This window comes from Saimiri boliviensis, chromosome 11 (assembly GCF_048565385.1).
Source record: "Saimiri boliviensis isolate mSaiBol1 chromosome 11, mSaiBol1.pri, whole genome shotgun sequence".
Classification (NCBI taxonomy): Eukaryota; Metazoa; Chordata; class Mammalia; order Primates; family Cebidae; genus Saimiri; species Saimiri boliviensis.
The window spans coordinates 10,103,449-10,116,720 of record NC_133459.1 but is presented as its reverse complement, the minus strand read 5'-3'; the positions used below and the strand labels follow the sequence as shown (position 1 = coordinate 10,116,720).

The 13,272-nt window shown below is 43.8% G+C and overlaps 1 protein-coding gene and 1 pseudogene across 2 annotated transcripts in view; one reads left to right on the top strand and one right to left on the bottom strand.

Moving 5' to 3' along the window:
* Positions 1-13,272, top strand: part of MTOR (mechanistic target of rapamycin kinase) — a 155,978-nt gene that overhangs the window by 104,744 nt on the left and 37,962 nt on the right. For both annotated transcript variants that reach the window (XM_074380054.1, XM_010346531.3), the window contains exons 31-34: positions 5,896-5,996; positions 9,031-9,146; positions 10,651-10,728; positions 10,941-11,048. In XM_074380054.1, coding sequence (XP_074236155.1) covers positions 5,896-5,996; positions 9,031-9,146; positions 10,651-10,728; positions 10,941-11,048 — 403 coding nt within the window. The remainder of the gene's footprint in view (positions 1-5,895; positions 5,997-9,030; positions 9,147-10,650; positions 10,729-10,940; positions 11,049-13,272) is intronic.
* LOC120366176 (U6 spliceosomal RNA) lies at positions 3,678-3,778 on the bottom strand (annotated as a pseudogene).

Sequence of the window (13,272 nt, the reverse complement as noted above, 5' to 3'; positions counted from 1 at the left end):
CCTTTCAAATCTGCTTTATTCATTTGTATAACTAAAGCTGTTGTTTTTTCTTTTTAAGTCCAACAGGTATCTAATTTTTTTTTTTTTTTTTTTTTTTTTTTGAGACGAAGTCTCACTCTGGTCACCTAGGCTGAAGTACAGTGCTGTGATCTTGGCTTACTGCAACCTTTACCTCCCAGGATCAAGCGATTTTCCTGCCCCAGCCTCTTGAGTAGCTGGGACTACACAGGCACCACCACTCCGGCTAATTTTTGTGTTTTTAGTAGAGACTGGGTTTCGCCATGTTGGCCAAGCTGGTCTCGAACTCCTGACCTCAAGAAATCCGCCTGCCTTGGCCTCCCAAAGGCTGCGTGAGCTACTGCACCCAGCCTTATGGCTATTTTTACATTAATCAAATGTAAAATTCACTTCCTCCGTCGTACCATGTTTTAGGTGTTCAGTAGCCACATGTGGCCAGTAGCTGTTTTATAGGACAGTGCAGATAGAGAACCTTTACATCATCACAGAAAGCTCTATTGTACAACACTGATCTAAGGCAAGAGAAAAGTATGTTAGTAAGAATTAGCCACATTATTTCAAAAACAATTTTTCTACTTTCAGATCAGCTGTCCTACAGTCATATCTTGTTATGAGAAAGATAAAATAAGGCCAGGCACAGTGGCTCACGCCTGTAATCCCAGCACTTTGGGAGGCCAAGGCAGGCGGATCACGAGGTCAGGAGTTTGAGACCAGCCTGACCAACATGGTGAAACCCCATTTCTACTAAAATACAAAAATTAGCTGGGCATGGGTGGCACGGGCCTGTAATCTCAGCTACTCAGGAAACTGAGGCAAGAGAATTGCTTGAACCCAGGAGGTGGAGGTTGTGCTGAGCTGAGATGGTGCCACTGCAGTGCACTCCAGCATGGGCGACAGAGCAAGACTCTGTTACAAAAAAACGAGATTGAAGTGTTCTTAAAATTCAGCTCTAATCAATTTCTAAACTACTTGAGTGCCTCACCGTTGCCATTGGATTTACATGAAAATATCACAGCGCGGCATTCAGAGTGTTTCCTGTTGTGGCACCAGCCCACTTCTTCAGCACATGTCTCAGTGAACCCTTATCTCATAATCTGAGCTCTGGCCAAAGTATTCACTCTTCTCCAAATCCCACATTCATTCATTTCATTCTCTGAATTGCCTTCTTCTTCTGCTCCTTTTTTTCTACTTTTGAAATCCTCTCTACTGTATCTTCCTTCTTGAAACCCCTCCTGGCCCCTTCGCTTTCCACTCCTCTCCTTTCAAATTAAAGATGACCACTTTTCCTAGCTGGGTTGGTAAAAACAGACTGGATGCATTGGAAGAGACTTGAGATGTGCTTTCCTCCAATTCCTTTGTGTTATAGTTGAAGAAACTGAGGCTTACAGCAGTTGAGGTAACTGAGCTGAGTGATTATTATCTCTTAATGAATGTTACCATTCTCAGTCCCATATACTTCTGATCTCTTGGGATCTTTCCAGTTTTGTAATTACCTATAAAGTGTAAGTGGCTAGTAATGCTGACCAAAGGATTTAAGAATGCGGGAGACTTTTTAAAAATGAGATGAGCAAACAGTATAAAAGTGTTCCTATTTCTCCACATCCTCTCCAGCATCTGTTGTCTCCAGGTCTTTTAATGATCGCCATTCTAACTGGCGTGATACGGTATCTCAATGTAGTTTTGATTTGCATTTCTCTAATGACCAGTGATGATGAACATTTTTTCATATGTTTGTTGGCCTCATGTATGTCTTCTTTTGTAAAGTGTCTGTTCATATCCTTCACCCACTTTTGAATGGGCTTGTTTGTTTTTTTCTTGTAAATCTGTTTTAATTCTTTGTAAATTCTGGATATCAGCCCTTTGTCAGATGGGTAGACTGCAAAAATTTTTTCCCATTCTGTTGGTTGCTGATTCACTCTAATGACTGTTTCTTTTGCCGTGCAGAAGCTGTGGAGTTTGATTAGGTCCCATTTGTCTATTTTGGCTTTTGTTGCCAATGCTTTTGGTGTTTGGTCATGAAGTCCTTACCTACACCTGTGTCCTGAATGGTTTTGCCTAGCTTTTCTTCTAGGGTTTTTATGGTGTTAGGTCTTATGTTTAAGTCTTTAATCCATCTGGAGTTAAACACCGTTTACACTGTTTAATCCATCTGGAGTTTGCATTGTTGGTAGGAGTGTAAATTAGTTCAACCATTGTGGAAGACAGTGTGGCGATTCCTCAAGGATCTAGAAGTAGAAATTCCATTTGACCCAGCAATCCCGTTACTGGGTATAAATCGAAAGGATTATAAATCATTCTACTATAAGGACACATGCACATGACTGTTCATTGCAGCACAGTTTACAATAGCAAGGACCTGGAACCAATCCAAATGCCCATCGATGATAGACTGGACAGGGAAAATGTGGCACATATACACCATGGAATATTATGCAGCCATCAAAAACGATGAGTTCGTGTTCTTTGTAGGGACGTGGATGAACCTGGAAACCATCATTCTCAGCAAACTGACACAAGAACAGAAAATCAAACACCACATGTTCTCACTGATAGGCAGGTGTTGAACAATGAGAACACATGGACACAGGGAGGGGAGCATCACACACTGGGGTCTGTTGCAGGGAAATAGGGGAGGGACAGCAGGAGGTGGGGAGTTGGGGAGAGAGAGCATGGGGAGAAATGCTAGATATACGTGAAAGGGAGGAAGGCAGCAAATCACACTGCCATGTGTCTTGCATGTTCTTCACATGTACCCCAAAACCTAAAATTATTTTTAAAAAATAATAAAAATAATAATAATTTTAAAAAAGAAAAGAAAAGAAAAAGAAAAAAGAACAGAGATCCTTTGCACAGTTTTCCTAGTTTCCTCCAATGGTAATCTGCAGAATTATTATATGACAACAAGAATACTAACATTAATATAATTCACTAATCTTGCTCAGATTTCCATTTTACTTGTCCTCATTTTGTGTGTGTGTATGTGTGTGTGTAAATTCTATAGAATTTTATCACCGGTGTAGGTTCATGTATCCTTTATTATAACAAAGATACTAAATAACTGTAACAGCACAAGGGGAAAAAAATGAGATGAATGAGGCAGAATATTTTTCCTGATTATATGCAGGTTTCTGATACAGTTTATTCAGTCAATTCCGTTTAGAGTGCAGTTTCTAAATTTCTTTTGTGCATATATCCTGAACATGCCTCAGGCAGATGTTCATCACAGGTGGCATCCAGAATGATCTGGAGTTACCAGTGAGCTCAGACCCTTCCCGTTTCCACATGCTTATCTGCCTGCAGGAGGCTAACTGTGAGAGCTAGGGAACCACCACCCGCTACCACCCAGCCCTGTGGTGCAGGCAGCTACACCTGCAGCCAGAGTGAAGCCCCTCCTCACACAGCCTCTAGGTCGGGCGTCGCCAAACTTTTTACACAGGGGGCCAGTTCACTGTCCCTCAGACCGTTGGAGGGCCGCCACATACTGTGCTCCTCTCACTGACCACCAATGAAAGAGGTGCCCCTTCCTGAAGTGCAGAGGGGGGCCAGATAAATGGCCTCAGGGGGCCGCAGTTTGGGGACGCCTGCTCTAGATCATTGAGAAAAGATTCCTCGGGAGTGAGATCATAGGCGTTCAATCCAGGGAGCGATTCCAAAAGAAGGAATACTTCCTAAGCCTTTTGTTTGTTTTAAATCTTCAGGGACCATGCTAATCTTCTCTGCATCGTTCCAATTTTAGTATATGTGCTGCTGAAGCAAGCACTTTCTGTGTTTTTTGCCATAACACTAGGTGGGAAAATCAAAGTCCTGGAGGGTGGACCTTTTACCCAGGCCTCCCTGTGTACAGTGAAAAGCATCAGAAAACCCTATACTAGCTGTTGCCCCACAAACAGTCTCATGTTTTTTATTTATTTGGTTTGCCCCCCACCCAACAACCCTTGAGAGGCACAACCCAGTATATTCTGCATTATTTTTTCTAACAAAAGTTTGTGGAAGAGAAGAACTCTTGTCTGTGTACTGACCAGGCTCTGACAGCTGTTCCCACACAGCCGCTTGGTGAAGGCAGTGCGGGCTCACTGCTAGAGCTTGCTCTTCTGGGATGCTGTTCCTACACTGCTCCCTGCTTTGTCTCTTGGGGTAACAGTTTGTGGGATTTAAGCATTGAACTTGCTTCCTTCTCTAGTTGAAATGAAAAACTAAATCCTTGGGCCTGTGGCACAGAATCAGGTGATCCCGACAAAATAATAGAGGGAGGCTGAGTTAGAAGGAACAGCTTGCATGGAGGATGCATTCACCCAAATTGCCCGTGTTCACCAGATGTAAATTTTGAATTATAGGATTGAAAGGAGCATTTGGAGATCATGCAGCTTTCTCTCCTACCTCTAGGCCAGGATCCCTACAAAAATATGCCGTGCAGCTGAGCTGTGCCTCTGCTCTGGGCCAGTGGTTCTCAAATTGTGGCCCCTGGTCCAGCAACTTTGGCATCATGTAGAAACTTGTTAGAAATGCACATTCTCAGCCCCTACCCCAGCACTACTAAATCTGAAACTCAGAGGGTGGAGCCCAGCCATCTGAAGAAGCCTTCCAGGGGATTTTGATGCACTCAGTGGTTTGAGAACTGCTGCTCTAAGGGAACCCCTAGCAGGGCCCAGGAGTGAAGGTTTCTAAGGGGTGGCAGGAAATTGACACAGAGATTTATCCTATTCCAGTAATGGAGCTTCAGTAAATGCATAGGGCGTCATGGCTACCAGTTCCTCTTCTTGGTATCAGCTCTGTATTGAGCCAGAGTGCCTGTGTCCCTGGTTCTCTTGATCATGTGCCAGAGAGATGACAAAGTTAGTATCTGCCATACTGTGATGCTGGATAATTGCCCTGAATACTCCTAGTCATGATCCGCAGTCAGCTTCTTGGTGAGCTCAGCCTAGATTCCTTCTACAGGGACTGACTTCAGCACCTTTATCCCCACCCTCCTACACCACCAAAGAGTGCAGAGCAGCTCATGCTCCGTGAGGTTTCTGACCTGGGCTACTTAGAACTTCGGCCCTTCCTCGTGACTCCACCTCCAGTGCCAAATTAAATCATCCTGCAGCATGTCTTTCAGAAAGCAGGAAAAATTAAGGAGTCTCCTAGCTGCATCTTGAAGCTCACGTGAAATCAGGGACCCATATGTGCCTAATAGCAGAGTTTATTTCTTTTCATTCAAAAGTGAAACATGAGAGGGAGTTTCAGCAGTCAGTAGTAAGACCCTGTTCTAGGGCTTCAGCACTCTCTTTGTTTATTGGGGTCTCTTAACCACCATTTATATCTCAATACCTCATAGTCCTCCTTCACACTCAGTAATTGTGTAAAATTCTGAGAATAGGCAGCATCTAGCTTTCTGGTAGATGTGACCATTGTAGAACCTTTCTTCTGTACAGATTGATTTCATTTGGGTTTCATTTCAGACTAAAACCAATTGTATAATACTTTTATGAGCCAGTTCTCCCTATAGCTTTGAGCCCAAAATGAATGTCCAGATGCGTCTCTTCAGATTGCTTTCTCTGTAGGCCTGCCAAAGGGAAAGAGCCCAGAATTCTTTGACATAGGAGAGAAGTTATTTAATATTTATGAAGGGAGCCAGATGTTCAGAACATTTCATATCACACAGAGTTAGACATAGTTCCTATCCTTGATAAACTCACTCAGACAAATTATGAGCATCAGGTCATACAAATAGCAGATAGCCCACTCATTCTCTATTATGTGACCTGGTAGAATGTGCTTTTTTATTAAAGGTGTCCAGTTCCTCTGTAGTCCTCAGCTAACCCAAGGGGCAGGAGAGGAAGATTGGTAGTTTAAGGAGATTTGGATTAATCTGACTGTAGAATTCATTTCCTTCAGGGGTCAACTCCACCAGCAGTGCTGTGAAAAGTGGACCCTGGTTAATGATGAGACCCAAGCCAAGATGGCCCGGATGGCTGCTGCAGCTGCGTGGGGTTTAGGTAAAGCTTCCCTCACAGGCACCCCTGTCAAGGATGGGGTGAGTGAGGCTAGGGGCTCACATCAGAAGAGTAAGGTGCTGGCTCTAGGTGGAGATGCCAGATCTATGGAAGTATAAAAATGGTCTGTGTCTACCTACTTCTGCACCTTCCCTCTGTCCTTTCTACTTGATGATTTTTATTAACTTGTTAGACATGGGGAAAATTGGATCTTCATGGGGAGGCCAAGGAAAACAGTACACAAAATCAAAATTGAGATTTAGTGGGTGAGAAATACACACTTAGCACACTCACATGGAACACTGATGCCAGATGCCTTTCCCCATACACCAAGCCATTCTAAGCAGACACCAATCAAGTAGTCCATTTCTGACACTATCTACTTGGAAATAGCATCAGATCCCACAGTTAAGGGTTCATCCCAAAATACCGCCCTACTTCAGATGCCAGTCACTAGTCCCAGGTTGTGACTTGTGCTTCTCACTGACCAGATGTAAATCAGGGTTCCCGTAACCCTCCTCCTCAAGTTTGATAATTTGCTAGGACAGCTCACAGAACAAAAGGAAACACTTTACTTAAATTCACTGGATTTTTTAAAGGGTGTTATAAAAGATACAGATGAATAGGTACAATGAGGGAAGGTCTAGAAGGGTCTGGAATGAAGGAGCATCTGTGCTGTGGTCCTGGGGTTTACCATCACCCTCCCAGCACCTTCATCAACCTGGAAGCTCATTGTTCAAGAGTTTTTATAGCCTTTAATGTTCAACCTTTTCACCTTTCCTGGATGTCAGTGGATGGGGCTGAAAGTTCAAACGCGGTAATTACTTGGTCTTTCTGGTAACCAGCCCTATCCTGGAAGGGGAGAAGGAGGGAGAGACAACGCTAGGCAAAGTTTAAGTCATATGCAACTCAAAGAACCAATCTCTTTGCCAATAAGCATGGATATTCTGCAAGGTTAATGGGGTCATTATGTCCACCCATTCAGCAGGGTACTAGGGTATGCATCTATCTGTCTCCATTTATACTTTTAGTTGAAAGCAGAAACAAGAGACGAGGAGGCTGGGTGTGGTGACTCACACCTATAATCCCAGCACTTTGTGAGGCTTGGGCAGGAGGATCACTTGAGCCCAGGAGTCTAAGATCAGCCTGGGCAATATAGTGACACTCCATCACTACCAATTTTATGTATACATATATATATATATATATATATATATATATATATATAATTTTCTTTTTTAAAGAGAGATGAGAAGAGCTCTCTTTAGGTTCCTGCATCCAACTATGCTTGAAATAATCTCTATAATTGGCCTCAATAAATAAATTTTTTCTTAAACTATTCTACCTTATCAGCATAATTAGTAGGAGTTCATTATGAATAACAAAGAACAGTCCTATCACTCAGGAAGTTCAAAGCATTTTCGACAGCTCTGTGCCAGACACTAGGGACAAAGACCAAATATATTTCTTCTCATACCACAGTAGGATTTGGCTTTGGTTGCCTTAAGCAAGTTACTGATTTGTTTTCCTCTCCTATAAATTGAAAGCTAGAGGTAGGCATTTCCAGACTGGTATTTTGGCTTTATTGTCATTAGCCTTTTTCCAGATTTCTGCTTTGCATGCTCAGCCCGTGCCTCCATTTTAAAGTTCACCTCATGATCCAGCATGGTTGCTGGAGCTCCTCACATCATATTTTTGTTCCAAGCAGGAGTAAAGGGAGAAGATAGTTGTCTATCTCCTTTCATGAATATTTCTTATATTTTAGAACTTTCCCAATATATAAACAGTGAAGATAATAGTATAATAAACCCCCATCTGCCCTTCACCTTCTCCAGCAATTGTAAACATTTTCACCATTTTATTTTCTCTATTCTCCTCTTTGCTGTCCGATTCTTGCCCACCTCACTCCTACTCCCCAAGTATTTTAAAGCAGAGATTTCCTTTCAATCCTTGCATACATGTCAGTTTCTGACACTGGGCTCCAGCTAAGAGGCTTATCAATATCTGTTCCAGAGATGGTCTGGATAAGAAGGGAAAGGATGTGTAGAGTGTCCCTGGTGAAAAGCCTCACCTGTGGAGCCTGGAGGAAAGTTACATAACCTTCTACCTCCACCTCCATTCTCTTCCTCTGTCCCTCTTGAGTCACAGAGCTTATATCCTTTCCTTTCATGAGCTCTGGGTTAGATCCGGAACACTTTTCAAAAACAAATTGCTTCCTGAGGAGTCATCGTTAGCTATTTGCTTGTGCCCAGAGGCACAGAGAATGGATGAGCCGATGGTCTGGAGTGAGAGGCAGGAAAATGCCTTGTAAAATTGGCAGCCCTGCAGCTTGCAGCTAATGAAGCTGATATCTTTTCTGCAGATGGTCTTGGAAATCCTGGCATTTGATGCATGCTCACCCCACCAGGAGAAGTGAATACTACTTCCCGGATGCAGCCGTTTCCCCACTCTAACATGACACAGAGAGCACTGTGCTGTGACCTAGCCCATCTTTTTGTTATAGTGGAGTCTCTTAAAATATTTATCTCCTCCCTCCTGAGGCAAAGATATTGCCAGAATGAAATGGGCAAGCTATTTGTCTAATCCTGTCCCCTATCATCTGTGCAATGGCTGTTTTCAATTGTTTAGAGGAAAATGTAATTTCCCAACATACCGTTGAACTGTGAGTTGCCTCACTAGTAGTGGAGAAAGCAATTTTGTCTCACCTGGAGAAGTTCTCTAGGATATTGAGGTGCTGCATTCAGCTCACTTGATGTGCAGACTTCACACTCATTCGCTTTCCCTCATCTGTCAAGATGCTCCCTGGGCAGACGTGGAGGCCTGTGTTTGGAAGACACATGTGGCTTTTTTTGTTAAGTCAACCCTCATAGTGTACGTAGGGGCTCTGCAAGATTTTGGTACATGAGGCTTAAGTTCATTTGTCTTGTTTATATCCCAAGCTAAAGGAAAATAACAATGGCAAAGACCTATTTGAGTTGCTGCCTTTAGCCCAGCTAGCCGACCCTCTTGATGCTTTCTGCCTGTCTGTGTGTAATAGGTCAGTGGGACAGCATGGAAGAATACACCTGTATGATCCCTCGTGACACTCATGATGGGGCATTCTATAGAGCTGTGCTGGCACTGCATCAAGACCTCTTCTCCTTGGCACAACAGGTAAAAACCTACATGTACCCAGATCTCCCAGCAAGGAAAAGATTGTAGTGCTTGTAAGCACACAGTGCTTCAGTATGTAGGCTATTGTACTTCAGGTCTAGTGTTTACTTGGCTCTGTGAGTGCATTTGAATGGTTTTGATGCATTGCATTCATTAAGGAGACTGCCAGCAGATCAGCTGGGGCTACTTTTTGTTCTGAGGGGGACAAATGTGTTCTGGAAGCTACCATTTCAATTGCTTTTGGAATTAGCTTGTTGCATCCCTTGTTGTAGAGAGAAGCTGTATTTCACCAAAAGATAGGATTCAGAGAGCCAGCAGTCTCACTGTGCAGCAGAAATCAGTCACAAGGGTCCTCTGGCCATGCAGGCATATCACACATTGATTACCTTCTGAGGAAGCTAGTACTTATTTGCAAATAGTGTGCTGACTTGCAGAATGAGATAATGAAGTAATCCCATCCACCCTGTTAGACACAGACTTAGATGAGGTGCCTGGGTAAATGATCTGAGGCATTGGGACACTATAATTAACCTTAAACATTCAAAAAAGCGAAAAGCTCTGCATGAGGGGTTTTTAATTCATGGCACAGAGAAAACTCAAACTGCAGTCCTGTGGCATCCCCTGGGCTCTGATTATGTGATGAAAACCAAGATCCTGGTTGTCTCTGTCAGAGACACAAGAGCTCCCCTTCACATGGACAGGATTGGGCATCTCTGCCAATTTCAGAGGCATTCCCTCATAGGGACAGAGGGTGCCTAGAAGCCAGAGCTACCACCTGGAGCCATTGAAGTGTGTGCAGAATCTATTTCTACAAACGTGCCCAGCAAGGAACAGTTAAAGAAAGATAGATCCCCAGGCCGGATATAGTGGCTCATGCCTGTAATCTCAGCATGTTGGGAGGCCAAGGTGGCTGGATCACTTGAGGCCAGTAGTTTAAGACCAGTCTGGCCAACATGGTGAAACCCTGTCTACTAAAAATACAAAATTAGCCAGGCATCGTGGTGGGCACCTGTAATCCCAGCATCCCAGCTCCTCGGGAGGCTGAGGCAGGAGAATCGCTTAAACTGGGGTGGTGGAGACTGCAGTGAGCCAAGATCATGCCACTGCACTCCAGCCTGGATGACAGAGTGAGACCGTGTCTCCTAAAAAAAAAAAAAAAAAAAAAAAAAAGGTAGATTCCCAGTTATGTCCTCTTGAGATACAAGAACCCATGATTCAGTTTTACAGCCCACATTCCCACACCCTTGCCACCTAAGATTGTGTGTGTTGCCTTAGATGTTAAAGTTTTGGATGCCATACATTTCTGTCTTTGATGAGAAATTGAATAATTACTCTTCTCAAGCCATTCAGTTCTGGGAAAATGGCCTTTTTCAGTGAATTTCTCTCTTCATCCCTGGAATTTAAGTGAGACGGATAACTTCTGCAGCTAGTTGGGATGCCCTGAAATAACCCTAAACTCCCAAGTCCAGAGTTCAGCCCCAAGGGTTCTTGGTTTCTCTTCTAGTGCATTGACAAGGCCAGGGACCTGCTGGATGCTGAATTAACTGCGATGGCAGGAGAGAGTTACAGTCGGGCATATGGGGTAAGTGTCAACTATTCTGCACATTGTCATTTTTGAGGCTTATTTCCATGCTTTTTTCAGAACGGGCTATTGAGAACTCACAGGCTGCTGGAAACATGCCTGTTTTCTCTGATCGGCAGATACCCTGACACCAGAAGGAATGATTTAAATTAATCCTGTCTTTTGGATTGTTCATGCAGTAATTAGCTTGGAATTTGATTTGCTTCCATCAGGCCATGGTTTCTTGCCACATGCTGTCCGAGCTGGAGGAGGTTATCCAGTACAAACTTGTCCCCGAGCGACGAGAGATCATCCGCCAGATCTGGTGGGAGAGACTGCAGGTGAGCTTGGTAGAAAGCCCCAGTTCACCCGCCTACCCCTGCCCCTACCAGGACCTGGTCGAGTGCCCCCTCAACCCCAGCTCTTACTCAACTTGCTTTTCCTTCCTCCTCCACCAGTGTGATGCTTGGCTTGCATACAAAACAGAATACTCAAAGGCTCCTCACCTAAGCTTAAACTGTGAGAGAATGACCGATTTTCCAGTCTCTTCTTACTCTCTTCTCTAGGAATTAAAAAAAAAAAAAAAAATTTTTTAGTAAGTGTCACCTGTGACCAGTTTGGAATCAACCTCAAAATCAGAGGTTCTCAACCTTAGTGGCACAGTAGAATCACCTGGAAAGCTTTTAAAATCCTGATGCCCCAGCCATTCCCTAGGCCAGTGTAATTTCTGTGGAGATACCCAGGATCAGTACCCTGCAGCTTCCCCCAGGTGATTCCACAAGCCAAAGCTAAGAGTCAGTGCTCTGACCGCACTTGCCGGCCACCTGCATCCAGCTGTTTAAATGGAGTTGCCTTCGGTTCTCGTTGGCCAACTCTTGCTGTTTATAGTTCCTTAGGTCAGAGTCATCATATTGCCTCTATTGAGACTTTTTTTCCACTGTAGTTTCCCCTTGTAGAGAAGCTTTCCCAAGTCTTCCATCAGTTTTTTCATTGTCACATTCTGATCACTTTTGCCTGAGGAACTGTCACTCCAGGTCTGGGAGTCAGCAGTCCTAAATATTCCGGAAAAGATGACCAGTTCTCCCATTCCTTTAGTGGGTAGGATAGGAAGTTCATCAGCAAAATAAAAAAGAGAAAGCCTTTACCACTCCAGAAACCATTTGTCTCCCTACCTATCATAATCCATCCCCCTAATTATAAGTCATTTCCTCTCAACTAGATCCCCACCTGATTCCAAATTCCCACTTCAGGCTAATCAAAGTTTGTGCTTCCAGGCTTCTCAGTAGGCTGTGACAAAACCTTTTGACTCCAAGCTACATTCCTGCCTAGGAAGCTCAGGGCACATTCCCCTGGACAGGAAAGAGCAATGGGCAAAGAAACGTCCATGAATACAGTCATTTATGGCTCTGAAATGAGCACATACAGTTCTTTTACATGTTTTATTAGTAATTATGAAATGCCCAGTGAGTGTTTTGATGGAAAATTGTCTCCTGGGCACCAGAAAGAATTCCACAAATCAGGCATTTCCCAGTTGGTTTGTTGTATACACCCCAGTTTTTTGAAATGCCTGTAATAAAGAGTTTCTACATCGGAGATCTGATGAATCTTCTGACAGTCTGACAAGCAGGACTTGATCCAAATGTAGACTTGGAGGGGAGGGGATGCATGGAATGAGTCCTGGGAGGAGAGATGCCTGTCTGACTTGCCTGGGTCCAGGACACTGTCATCACCTTAAGCCTTCGTGACTTTCCTGTCTTGAGGCAGAAAGATGCATTTTGGCTTACAGGAGGCCAAATTATTTCAGCATCTGGGAGAACCTCACTTTTGGTGAGAAGTAACAAAAAACAATCACTGAGTGTACTTTTTTTCTATTATTTCAACTTTCCAAATCATTGTTGTCACACTTCATGGGATGGAAAAATATGGTCCAAGACCTGAAAATAAAGCATTACATTTATAGTGGAAATTTGGCTCTCGTAGGTGGCTGGCTGTCAAATGAACTGCTGGGGCTAGAAAACTGCCATTTTGTAGTGAAATCATTTAAATTAAAATCCTTAACCAGTATCTCCCACAGGGCAGTTAGAGAAGTCAGCCTTGTTGGCACTGGGTCTCTTCTTGCCTTGAGTTCTCCACTCAGGCTCAGGCTGCATCTTACTGTAGCTAAAAGCCTGAGATCATTGTTGCTAGACTTTTATCTCCATGGAGGGCAGCCCTATGGGTTCATGGAATTTACCATGAAGCAGTACATCTCAGGAACTCGTCTCTAAGTCTGACTTCTTATCAACAAGCATGAAAAAGGAGTTCACTTGGCTGAGCACAGTGGCTCACGCCTGTTATCCCAGCACTTTGGGAGGCTGAGGCAGGTGGATCACTTGAGGTCGGGAGTTCAAGACTAGCCTGGCCAACATAGAGAAACCCCATCTCTGCTTAAAAAAAAAAAAAAAAAAGTACAAAAAGTAGCCAGGTGTGGTGGTGCACACCTGCAATCCCAGCTACTTGAGAGGCTGAGGCAGGAGAATCACTTGAACCTGGGAGGCAGAGGTTGCAGTGAGCCAAGATTGCACC